This window comes from Musa acuminata, chromosome BXJ3-6, assembly GCF_036884655.1.
Source record: "Musa acuminata AAA Group cultivar baxijiao chromosome BXJ3-6, Cavendish_Baxijiao_AAA, whole genome shotgun sequence".
NCBI lineage: Eukaryota > Viridiplantae > Streptophyta > Magnoliopsida > Zingiberales > Musaceae > Musa > Musa acuminata.
The window spans coordinates 35,067,190-35,078,972 of NC_088354.1; the positions used below are offsets into that span (position 1 = coordinate 35,067,190).

An 11,783-nucleotide genomic window follows, 5' to 3' on the forward strand; every position below is an offset into this window, starting at 1 on the left:
AATCTACTTTAAAATACTATAAAAGATTAAATTAACTTTAAACTATAACTAAACTAATTATAAACCTAAAAATATGAAATTGTAATGATTCTATGAGAAATGACAACCAAAAGAATCACAACATGCCATTTATAATATTTTTTAATAATAAATATTTTTAATTTTTAATAAAACTATTATAATTTTTTTTAAAATATTGTAAATGAGTCAAAGGAAAGCATTATAACGATTTAAAACTAGTGAAAATAACTAATAAAAATTTTCATAAAAAGAATTGGCAAGAAAGGTGTTAGGTATTTTTCAAATATATATATATATATATATATATATATATATATATATATATATATATATATATATATATATATATATATATATATATATATTTGTGTGTGTATAATTTAAGAAGCTTAGTCATGAAGGATGTAAATAGAGAAAATATTTAATATATTAAATTATTTTGATGATCGAAAAGTTTCTTTTGCCATCTTTATATTTTAAGAAGATACTGAGCACTGATAGAGGTCAGCTGAGAGACTTTCTGAAGTCAGATGGAGCATTTCACTTGCACGTTATTTTTTAAAAAGTTCAATGATAAATACTTTTCAGATTATATCAAAGATCATGAAGAAATAAAGTTTTTAAATTTTATCAAAGGAAATTTGATAATAGCACAATATGAATCTAAATTCATTGAGCTTTCTATATTTACAACTCATATTATTGATGATGAATCTAGAAAGATAAAAACATTTTGAAAAGGACTAAAGTCAACAATAAGAAGTTAGAAATGAGTAAGCAAAATTATAGAGGTATGATAATTGAAAGAGATATTGAAGAGATCAAGATCAAAGTTTTTAAGAGTTAAAAAGAAGATTGATTAGTGCACTAATCTTTACTATTCCAAGTGACAATGATGGATTTATAATTTATATAGATGCTTCAAGAAAGGACCTTGGTTGTGTCTTGATGTAAGATGAAAAAATGATTAGTCATGCTTCTAGGTAATTAAAAAGTTAATGAATAAAATTATCCACCTCATGGAGTTAGCATCAATTATCTTTGTTCTAAAGATTTGGAGATATTATTTATGTGTGGATATTTAAAATATGTATTAATCATAAAAATTTAAAGTATATTTTTACCTAAAAAGAACTGAATATGAGAAAATCGAGATAAAGAATTTTGAGTTGATCTTGGATTTTATAAAATTTGTGATGATAATTAATTTTATGATTGTATAAATTTGTTACATGTAGTTATCAATGAATTTTGAGTTGATCTTGGATTTTATAAAATTATCAAGAGATATGTTAAATGATTATAGACTATACAAAAATTTAATGTTCTTAATATCCTTATATATATATATATATATATATATATATATATATATATATATATATAGACTACAAGAATGATCGAATATACAACGTGGACAATAATTGAAGCAAATTTGTGTAATTATCGAAACCAATAAAGTCATTACAAGAAAGACAAATGTCCACAACATAGAAAAATGATCTTTCAGTCTCTGAACGGTAATATTCGTTACAAAGGGAGCGCAATCATCCCGAAACACCAGAATCGTCTCTTCCGACGTCTCCAAAATGCAAGATGTGTTGCAGGGATGGAGGTCAACACTTTTGGTCAGAATCATCTTCCAACGTCTCCTCCAACTTCTCATTCTCTAACTCGTCGCCAAATAAGCCCTTATGAGATGGAACAAGCATCTGCTGCTGGGATGAAATAATACCTGCTATAGCTTTCATAGCAGCTGTGGTCCTGTCTGCACTTATTGTTGGATCTGCGCTTCCCTCTGGTGCATCTGATCCGGCGGTCGTCTCCGGTGCATCTGAGTTCTCTGATGAATTACCTTCTTGCTGCGGTGGTGGCACAAAAAATGGTATTTTGCCTCTCTGCCAGTCATGGAGGATCATCTTTGCTGCAGTCATTAGATCAGGTTCTCCCCCCTGAAAGCATGCAACAACAATTATAGGCATTCAATCACATCAACTACGGTTGCTACCCTATTACTGGAAGTGCAAAAGGCAAAGGATGAAAATATCACTGCACAACAATAAAGTTCTTTCCCCTACAAAAATGCAGCATATTCATATGCAAGGGCCACTGCATGATTCAAGAGAGCAAAACCATTGTGCTTTATTTTCATGCAAACCCGAATTTATCCAACAGTTGACTCAAAAACAAATGCGGATCACTTCCAACAATCTCGGCAACTGCAGCCCATAATGTGACAATTTATCCCAGCAGTGGATTTAAGTGGAAGATTGAGATACACATTTAAATATGAATGCCACCATAATCTGACCAAATACCACTTTGAACTTGAGGTTTATGGCCTCGTGGATTCCACATGGGATTATAACCACTATTTGAACCACATTTTAGCTACAAACAGTTTTCATTTTGTTAACAGGGACATTTTGGGTTGTATTCCAATTGAATTTCTTGTTATCCATTAACATTAGGAGACCTTTTTCAAATCAGACACTTCATGAGAACTTGAGGAGGAAAATGAAATATTAGTTGCTAATGCTTCTGATTCAGATGTTGCAAGGAAAATTCCTCCGTATCACAGACTATGATGTTCGAAGTCTGATCTTTATTAGATCTAATTGAGCATCATTTCTTTTTTTATTGAAAACACTTGCTAACACATCTTGATGATGATGCTCACTGGAAAAATCACTTCGATTCTCAACCATGATAAATAATATGCTAATATAGAAATGATAAATCATATAATGTGAATAAGAGAACCATGCAAATGTTCAGTATAAATGCAAAGGCTATCATACAAATACATAATTTGGGCAATGGAAGTTACACCAATTAGAGAAGGGAGTGACATTGCACAGACATGCCACCATAAAATCTAAGGCTGCCTAGTAGCTGACATGCCAACTAATCACTACATGATGGCTGTCTGTAAAGCTTTAAAAAAACTGAAAACCAAAACATACCTTTAAAAGCTTTCCTGTTGACTTGCACAGCTGGACAAGAAAGTCATTTTCATCAGCCCTGGAATAAGAGTCAAAGAAAATGGCAAGAACAATATAAGAACAAATAAGACAATTGAATGATTCACTCAAGAGACTGATTGGTTAATGAAAAAGAAGCCATAGAGATCTGATACATTTATGTTTAATATTTTAGAAGATTTAATGCCTAATTCAAATATTTAAAATAACACATGAACCTCTGTTTTTTACCAACCAAACTTCGGATCAAATCTCAAGATCTGAAAATGGTTCTCCTCTCATGCAAATAAAACATGACATGCCTTTCTCGTTTTACTAGACTGTTTTTATGCACAAGATCATTCCATAGTCATATACATGCAAGACTGCATATGAGGATCATTAGTCAATGATATTGTTAGAATAAGAAAAAGAAACCTCTAATACGGTTACTGAATTTTCTCTGAAGCTTTTTTTCACGAAAAAATGGAAGTGTCTCCTGTAGTTAATATGTTGTTACAGTTGATAAATGTTCTACATAAAAGTAAATAGTGAAAGTCAGATAAAAGCAAGAACTATATATACCAGTCTTCAATCTTATATGCTCTCTGCAGATGTTCCTTCTTTACACGCTTCAAGACTTCTCCTATGTGTTCAGAAGCATCTTCCAAGTTTGTGACACGTACCTGATCATGAATCCAATATAAAGTGACATGTTAGGAGGCAGAGCTCACACTTAGTAAGAAATTGTATGCTTTACCAGAAAATCAAATTATTGCTTAGATAATGAACAGTGAAGGGCAGAAATTTGTAAACTGATATGCATGCTAGAGGCCACAATATCTGAAACAGAATAAACACAGAAAACAGTCTGAAAGAACTATTAGTTGTAAAGCAACTAATAGTTAATTAGTTATGAAACCACTTAAGTTTCTTGCATTGACTTCAGTCATGAAACCACTTATGTTTCTGATCTTTAATTAACCATATTTAAAACTGATTTATTCTGTAGATGAACCAGATATGTGGAAGTAAGCAGTGAAAGTTGACAAATCGACGCATCACACAATTGGAGGACAGTTCACTAGTAACAATTTCTTAGATAATTGCAGAAAGGAAGTTATCTGACAGGGTGTACAGATTAGTTGAAATAATTAATAAAATTGCATGTGTCAATTGTCCAGAGACACAAGGACCAGTGTGTGCCACTATATTACCATGTCATGTACTGCTAAATTAACCATATTTAAAACTGATTTATTCTGTAGATGAACCAGATATGTGGAAGTAAGCAGTGAAAGTTGACAAATAGGCGCATCACACAATTGAACCAGGATCTGGTGAGGACAGTTCACTAGTAACAATTTCTTAGATAATTGCTGAAAGGAAGTTATCTGACAGGGTGTACAGAATAGTTGAAATAATTAATAAAATTGCATGTGTCAATTGTCCAGAGACACAAGGACCAATGTGTGCCACTATATTACCATTTCATGTACTGCATCAAAAAGAGCTTCACAATAAATATTCAGCAAATGAGACCTTAACTCTTGTGTGATAAACTAAAGAGAGGAAAAGGCATCTAGCAATTATTCAATGTCCCAAAAGTCAATAGAACCTAATTGATGACAGGTTAGCAGTGAAAGAATCAATATTGTGCTCTAAAGTTAGAGAAAAATAGAAAATATATCGAATATTTTTTCTAATCCTTAAAAAATGTTTTCATAAATGCTAAATTAATTTAATCATGGACCCTTGCAAAAGCTTTCAATGAACTTGTGAGAACCAAGTTTTTTTAACATAGAATTAAAGCTTCAATCTTCTTTCAAAACCATACAATGCAATAAATCTCGTTTAAATAAGCATTCAAATATTTAAGATCATATAAATTGAATTTCTAGAAATACGAACTTCTGGGAAGGACAACGGGCCCAGGGCTTATATCTCTAGTGCATATAATCGTGAAACCAAATTATTATATGTCCTATTGTTGGTAACAATTCTTCAAAAGAAGTTGATGACTGCAATGTCATGTAATTAAGTTAAAACAACAAGCAAATTCTGATCCTCAAGAAACCAGTCACGTCTGAATATCAGCCAACTGAAGCAAAAAACAAATAAATGTTCGTGTTTTAAGTATCAAGGCAAGGTAGCACAAACATACCACTCCCTTGAGAACAATATCTGTTTCAGAGTCCTTATTCTGATAGACCACTCCAGGACAATCAATTAGAAAGATCCTCTTGGTTAGAGTAATGTATTGCCACACCTTAGTTTCTCCAGGAATGGGAGCCACTTTACAAACCTGTGGAAATGAAGGGTGTTCAGTCAACTGGTAAAAATGCTTAACTGCTTACAAAATAAGATGAAACTTTCTTAATATTTTGAATAACTGCAGACAATGAAAAAAAATGGTGCATGTCATTAATGGACAACCTCTGGTTGCTGTCCATGGGAAAGAATTTATGGTACATGAGAAGAAAATATTCAGGCACACAAAAGGTTGCTTGCTAAAAGCATACACTTCATAAAATGCATAACTAAAAAATATGAATACATTAAAGTGACTAATAACAATTAAGTCCATGTGTGACAAACATGAAAATTCTAAATTCAATAAAAAAACAGAAAAATAGAGCTTAAGTAGATAAATCATACAGGTGGGTGCACAAGTGCAGACAGGGTTTAGCATCTAATGCGATTGAACATCGGAGGCAGTACTATAATGTCTTAAAGTGCACTACTGCTCACAGTTAAAATTGACAGAAACTCGTGGCTGTCTAGAATATAAGATCGCCTTCTCTCCATGTCAGTGAATAAGATGATGATTAGGTGGCAGCTCTATATGCATCTTTTTAAACAAAAGAAGATTCATACGGAATTCTCACAAGATCATTCAAGTCTTAATGTTTCATATAATTAACAGGAAAAATGGAAAATGAAAAAAATCAATTGCAACAAGATGCAATTCAAATGGATTAGTGTAGCAACTTTGAGTTGGCTTATTAGCAAATATGCACCATGTCTTGTTGCAATTTTTAAACAGCTGTTGAGATACATTATGATAAGGGTTGCATTTTCTTAAAGCAGCCATCAACATAATTTGTGCAACTTCACATACATAAAAATCAATAAATTAAGATTCGACCATCAAGCATTTTTTGACATCCATAATGCCGTGAGAGTTTACATTTTTTGTGCGAAGTGTGTTAATAACAGACGACTTCCCCACATTAGGATACCCCACAAATCCCACAGATATTGCTTGCTTGTCACTCTTCAAACGTGCAAACTGTCTAAGAACTGATAGAAGAGAACCCTGCAGGGAAAAAAAAGAACTCAGTCTTGGTATAGCCAAAAGCCAAAAATAATTAGAAAATTGAAAAATCATAAAGACCTTGCCAAATGATTTGTTGATGCTTGCATGGAATGCTAGGGTGGGGAATTCCTTTGACAGCAGCCGCAACCATCCTTTTGTTGCCCATGCAGGAACCAGATCACACTTTACACATAAAGTACCAATAAGAAAACCACCCAAATGTAAGTAAGATGTTAGTGCTGAAAAGCAACAGACCAATCTGAGATTTCCTAAAGACACAAACCTTGTTCAGCAAAAGAACCATGTGCTTATGTTTGCAGTGCTCCTTCAGGTGCTTCTCCAAATGGAAGCATCTTGTACCTTGTGGATCCCTAGCATCTAAGACCTACAATTAAGAGTTCCTTGAATGAGAACAGAAAACGGGCAAAATAATAACAATAAACGCAGGACAAAGGAGAGAGAAAATGTCAACAAAATTTACAATTTATTGTTTGAATATCAATAGAGGATATTGCTGTGAGAGACAAGAATTTGCAGGTGTTCTCAGAGGACTAAATATAATCAAATTACAATATAGTCTCTTTTAAGTTTCCTTCCATGGAGAGTCTACATTACAAAAAAATAATGGACTTTCAGGGGTGGATATATGAATATGAGTATTCATTCTCATCTAGGTAAATCTCCGTTTGACTCAGAGCAGACAAAGATTTAAAATGATTTTTCAATTTTTTAGCAACCAAATATTACATAAAGTTTCAAACTAACAGAAGCTAACCTGGACTACTACATCTGAAGAGTCCACAACTTTGTATAGTTCACCCCAGATCCTCTTGCTTTGGCCCTTTTCGAACATTGTATGTCTGACCAAGTCTCTTAAGCCATCCTCTTTATCTACCTCCTTGGATAAAAAATTAGCAGATTTCTGCTCAAAGACATCTGTAGGGGAAAAAACTTTAAGGTCAAATACAAAGGAAAAAAAATAACTAGTGAAAAAACAGAACAAATTAATTGAACCAACTTATAGGACTGGACTCATCTGGCAAAACTAGATCCACACATCGAGCTCACCAAAAATAAAGTTACATAAAAAATCATGATTTAGTAAAAAATCACATATTAGTCCATACCTTGCGAACTATCTGCTTTTTTAACTAACGATTCATAATCAAATGCCAAAAGTTTTGGGCGTTTTCTTTTCCTTTTTGGCCCAAAAGCATCCTCAAAAGACTCCGTGTCAAGAAGATGTGCCTTGGCTTGCTGGATAAATAAAGGAAAAGCTTAGACCTCCCTATTTTACGTTTGAAAATATTAGTACATAAAATGAAAAAGAATAGAGAAGCTTGTTCATGCTTCATTCTTAGCATGGAATGCAAAGCCCTTTACTACTCAATAATGAACAAGCTAAAAACATAGGATAGTCCACTAGAATGTTAATAATTGGGAAAGAGCAAAACTCAAGGTGTACAAAGCCCTAAACCCATTACAGAGAACAATATGGTTAAATGCCTCCTACTCAGAAGGATCTATCAAATGAGATCCAAAAACATATCCACATTATCAAATCTGTAACTAAATCAAATATGACAATTATTTTCTTTCACTGATAGTTCTCCAAGTGCAAAGTAGAAGAAATTTCACCAAAGTAAATGTATACTGCCTAGACCAATATCAAAAGATGCCAAAACTTTGTTCCAGTTTCCAACTTAGATATCTGCAGGATGATAAATGGCAAATGACAAGTATAACATCAATGCATAAGACCAACTCGATCCCAACAAATGATGCCCTTGTTCCCATACTTGTTAGATACAACCTATTAATACTGTTATAAGAAACTGTAATCTTTCATGGAACTTCATTTCAGTATTTGTTTCTAAATTCATGCCAGATCATTATGAAACTCCCTAGTAATACAATAAAGGAAAATTTGTTTGACAAAATGAGACTTATTTGTGCTAATTGATCATTGGTGGATTAGTAGATTCAAAAGAAAAGATTGGAACAACTAGTGTAAGGAAAATTAGACGAATGAACTGCATATTAGTAGATGAGAACCTGGCTCAAGAAAGGGTATAGATTTAGCACTGTAGAAGCAAGCATCCAATCGGAATGAAATCAAATACTTTAATGAATTCTGCCATCACCAGAACTGTATGCTCCCCTAACTAAATACAATGACTACATTCCTTATGAGGCAAAAAATCTCATTTCTAACAGGTTCACCGCATGATCTGTGTAATGGTTTCATACCTTCTGATGATCATTTAAAAGGGACATGGGCAATTTCCTCTCCTTCAATATCACATTGTAGTTATTCGAGAGTCTGTTCTGAAGCTCCTCGCGGAAGAACTCGAGTTCTTTCTGGTTCACGACTCGTGTGTTTCCTGGGTTACAAGCAAAAATCACCATATATAATCATCAGTATGCCCAATTACCAAATAAATACAGGTGGCAATACCCGAAAGGAAAAGTAATTGCCAAAGAATCAGATACCGACTTCGACATTAATAGTTCAATAACAAAACCCTTCCCATTAATTTCATGGATTTATATAAATTAAATAGCTGTATTTAACTCAAAACACAAAAAGATCCAGTAGGAGCAAGAACAAAGCCGAAATTGGGCAAGGGAACGCACCAAACCATCGACGATCAGGCTCGATGCGGGTGGAAGGCAGCTCCTTGGACTGGAGCTCGTGCTTCAAGATTTTCCCCTTTCGATCCCTTTTCGGCCGACTGCTGTACATCTTGAGCCGCCGCACCGTCGCGGCGGTCCGGGCGCCCTTGTCCACCGCGCCGCCATTGCTCCGGTTGACATCCAGCGAGTGCTTCGGCTTTCCGGACACGTTCACCTTCCTCTCCTTCATCTTCGCCATCGCCGCAGCCGATCCCAGAAAAGGAACGGGCGGCAGGAAGAACAAAGATACGCTTCTGGCGCCCGAGTTAGGGTTTTGGGATGACGCGGAGGGCGGGTGGAGTCGGCGGCATTAGGGCTCGTGTAATGCAGGCAACGAACCAACCCGTGGATTTAAGCTGAACCGATTCCGGTCCAACTAACATGGCTCCGGACCGGTCGACTTAATAGATAGTGCTTCTGTCGGTTCGATTAACCCGACTCGAACCAAGCGACGGGCACCGGTTCAGCGGTCTCCATTTGCATCACAATTTGTACGTTAATAATTGGTAGGAGTATTAGGCTGTTACTATTAAACATAAGGTAAATTTGACACTATTAAATACATATGATTGAAGATACACATTTATGCAATTATGATTGGATATAAAAACAAATTTGCATGGATATTATCCGAGAAATTTTGTCCCTATGATTGATTTTACTTGATTTCGATGCGTCATCACATTGGATCCAATCTATCCCTCACAAATCTCATCTGTGACGGAGCACTTGCGTCTCTAAAATAGCAGAGGCCTTATTTACATATATATCCTCGCCAAGTTTGAAAATAACGGATTTATCCTTGTAATCTTAATATAGAATATACCTTTGTATCGAAATGTTTGCATATACTCCTGCTGTGTAATACCCATCCAAAAAAATCGGAATAACATTGGCTAGTTTAGGTTAACAATTGTAAAAATATATAATATCTAATATATTCCTCGTATTCTTACTACCATAATTGCTTTTAAAAGTTTTAAATCTCATAAAATTTCAACTTACCGTGAAGTAAATGGTACACATATTGATCCATGTCATAAAATCTCGTAAAGTGATGTCGGTATATATTATTGAATCCTACATTTTGATGATGAGATCATAAATTTATTAGACTAAATATTTTTTTTAGATAAGTAACCTAAGAAATATTTCAATCATAGACTTTGATCACCGAAGGGTCAATTGTCAAATGGGAGAGTCAGACATTACATCAAAAATTTATCACATTGAAAATTAGACATCGAGCCACCAGAAATCAAACTTATCAAAATAATCATTGGGCTTGAAGCTAGACCATATTAGGCCTCTTAGAAGGTCAAATTGGTAACCTAAAACAGGCTTGGGTAGTGGTACCACTAGGCCCAGGCGATAGTATCGTTTAAGTTAACTAATAAGTACTAATTTTGTTTGTTAGACTTTTCGATGGTAGTATCACCCAAGGCAATAGTAGTACCACCCAAAATTTAAAATTTTCGATGATAGTACTACCAAAGTCCAGAATTGCTATGTCAAAAATTACAATGGCATTATCATTTAATGTCAACGATAATACCACCCGTACCTCAAATTTTTGGAGACTTAATTTTTTTGCTCCATTATTATAACCTTTTGAGGCATATAAATACCTTACTTGAGCTTGATTGATGATGTATCTATATCAGAGTTTGTAAATTATTATAACTCTTTTTTTGAGTATTATTTGAGTCTCTTCTTTCCTTTTGAATTTAGTTAAGATATTAAATTATAATACAAGAAAGATCTTTTGTAAAAAAGTAAGTGTGTAGATTTTTTTTTAGACATGTAAAAAAAAAAAACTGTAATATGAGTAATTGATCTTTACTCATTAAAAAAACGATATAAGTCAGAGCGGATATAAGTCAGAAAGATTGAATCAATATAAATCAATTCGCATTTTTTTTCTATGAATTTTATTTGTGATTACTAAAATATCATTATTCAATTTACTTACAAACTTTATTCGTACTCAATATTGAATTAATCATATTTTTGAGATAAATTTTATGATTAAACTTTAAGATCGATTAAAATTTTTTTATAGCAATAATTCACCCCCTTAGTATCATTAATATTCTAATAAAAAATTTTATAGCAATAATTTTATGATTATATATATGAATTATATATAGTACTTAAAAACAATGCACGAAGAAAACAGTGTCTTGTACTATACATACTGTTCTCCAGGCAATACTATAAATTAGAACACAAAATAAAGGTCTTTTGGAATCTGTCTTTTCTGAAACAGTTAAAATCTCCTTGACAACTTTGATACGTAGCTATTGGTTTTCGTGGAGCTTCTCCCGTCACGGAACTCCTTTCTTCTCCGTGGGAGTCCCAAGCAAGACAACAATGTGCACTGTCGCACATGGCTGTGGACTTGTTTCAGACTCTTTCTCTGCGCAATCTTGACTTGCACCGAAACTTGGATGCAGCCAGGCTGTTGCAGCTTGTGTTGGAGGACGACAACGAGCTTAATTTGCTGCGTGTTTGAGGGGTCGACATGCAGTAAATGCAGGTCTAAGTGGGTCATCAGATCTGGCCAAAGCTTGTCATCATCTCAGTTTCTTGTCGTCCTGGAGTCTACCCGCAGCCAGCTCTCCATCTGACTCCAGCTTCTCAACTTCTTTCAAGCTCATGTCCTCAGACGCAACATGTCTCATGGGAAAACCGAGGGCTGCAAAATTCAACTTCAAACCATTTCAAGCTTCATCAACATCGTTTCTGGTTTCAGGATCTGTCTCGTCGTCGAAAGAAGTCTGTAACATCATGATGGAGTTCAC

At 34.1% G+C, this 11,783-nt stretch overlaps 1 protein-coding gene across 1 annotated transcript; it reads right to left on the reverse strand.

The window, feature by feature from the left end:
* Positions 1-1,445: 1,445 nt before the first annotated feature.
* Positions 1,446-9,304, reverse strand: LOC135641744 (nuclear/nucleolar GTPase 2-like). Its single transcript, XM_065157421.1, has 11 exons — positions 8,941-9,304; positions 8,554-8,687; positions 7,431-7,560; positions 7,079-7,239; positions 6,587-6,688; positions 6,382-6,486; positions 6,175-6,303; positions 5,149-5,289; positions 3,570-3,670; positions 2,988-3,045; positions 1,446-1,973 (listed from the first exon to the last, which is right to left on the reverse strand). Exons 1-11 carry the CDS (start codon positions 9,176-9,178, stop codon positions 1,638-1,640), a joined length of 1,635 nt encoding a protein of 544 aa, XP_065013493.1. The 5' UTR covers positions 9,179-9,304; the 3' UTR covers positions 1,446-1,637.
* Between the last annotated feature and the right edge of the window lie 2,479 nt (positions 9,305-11,783).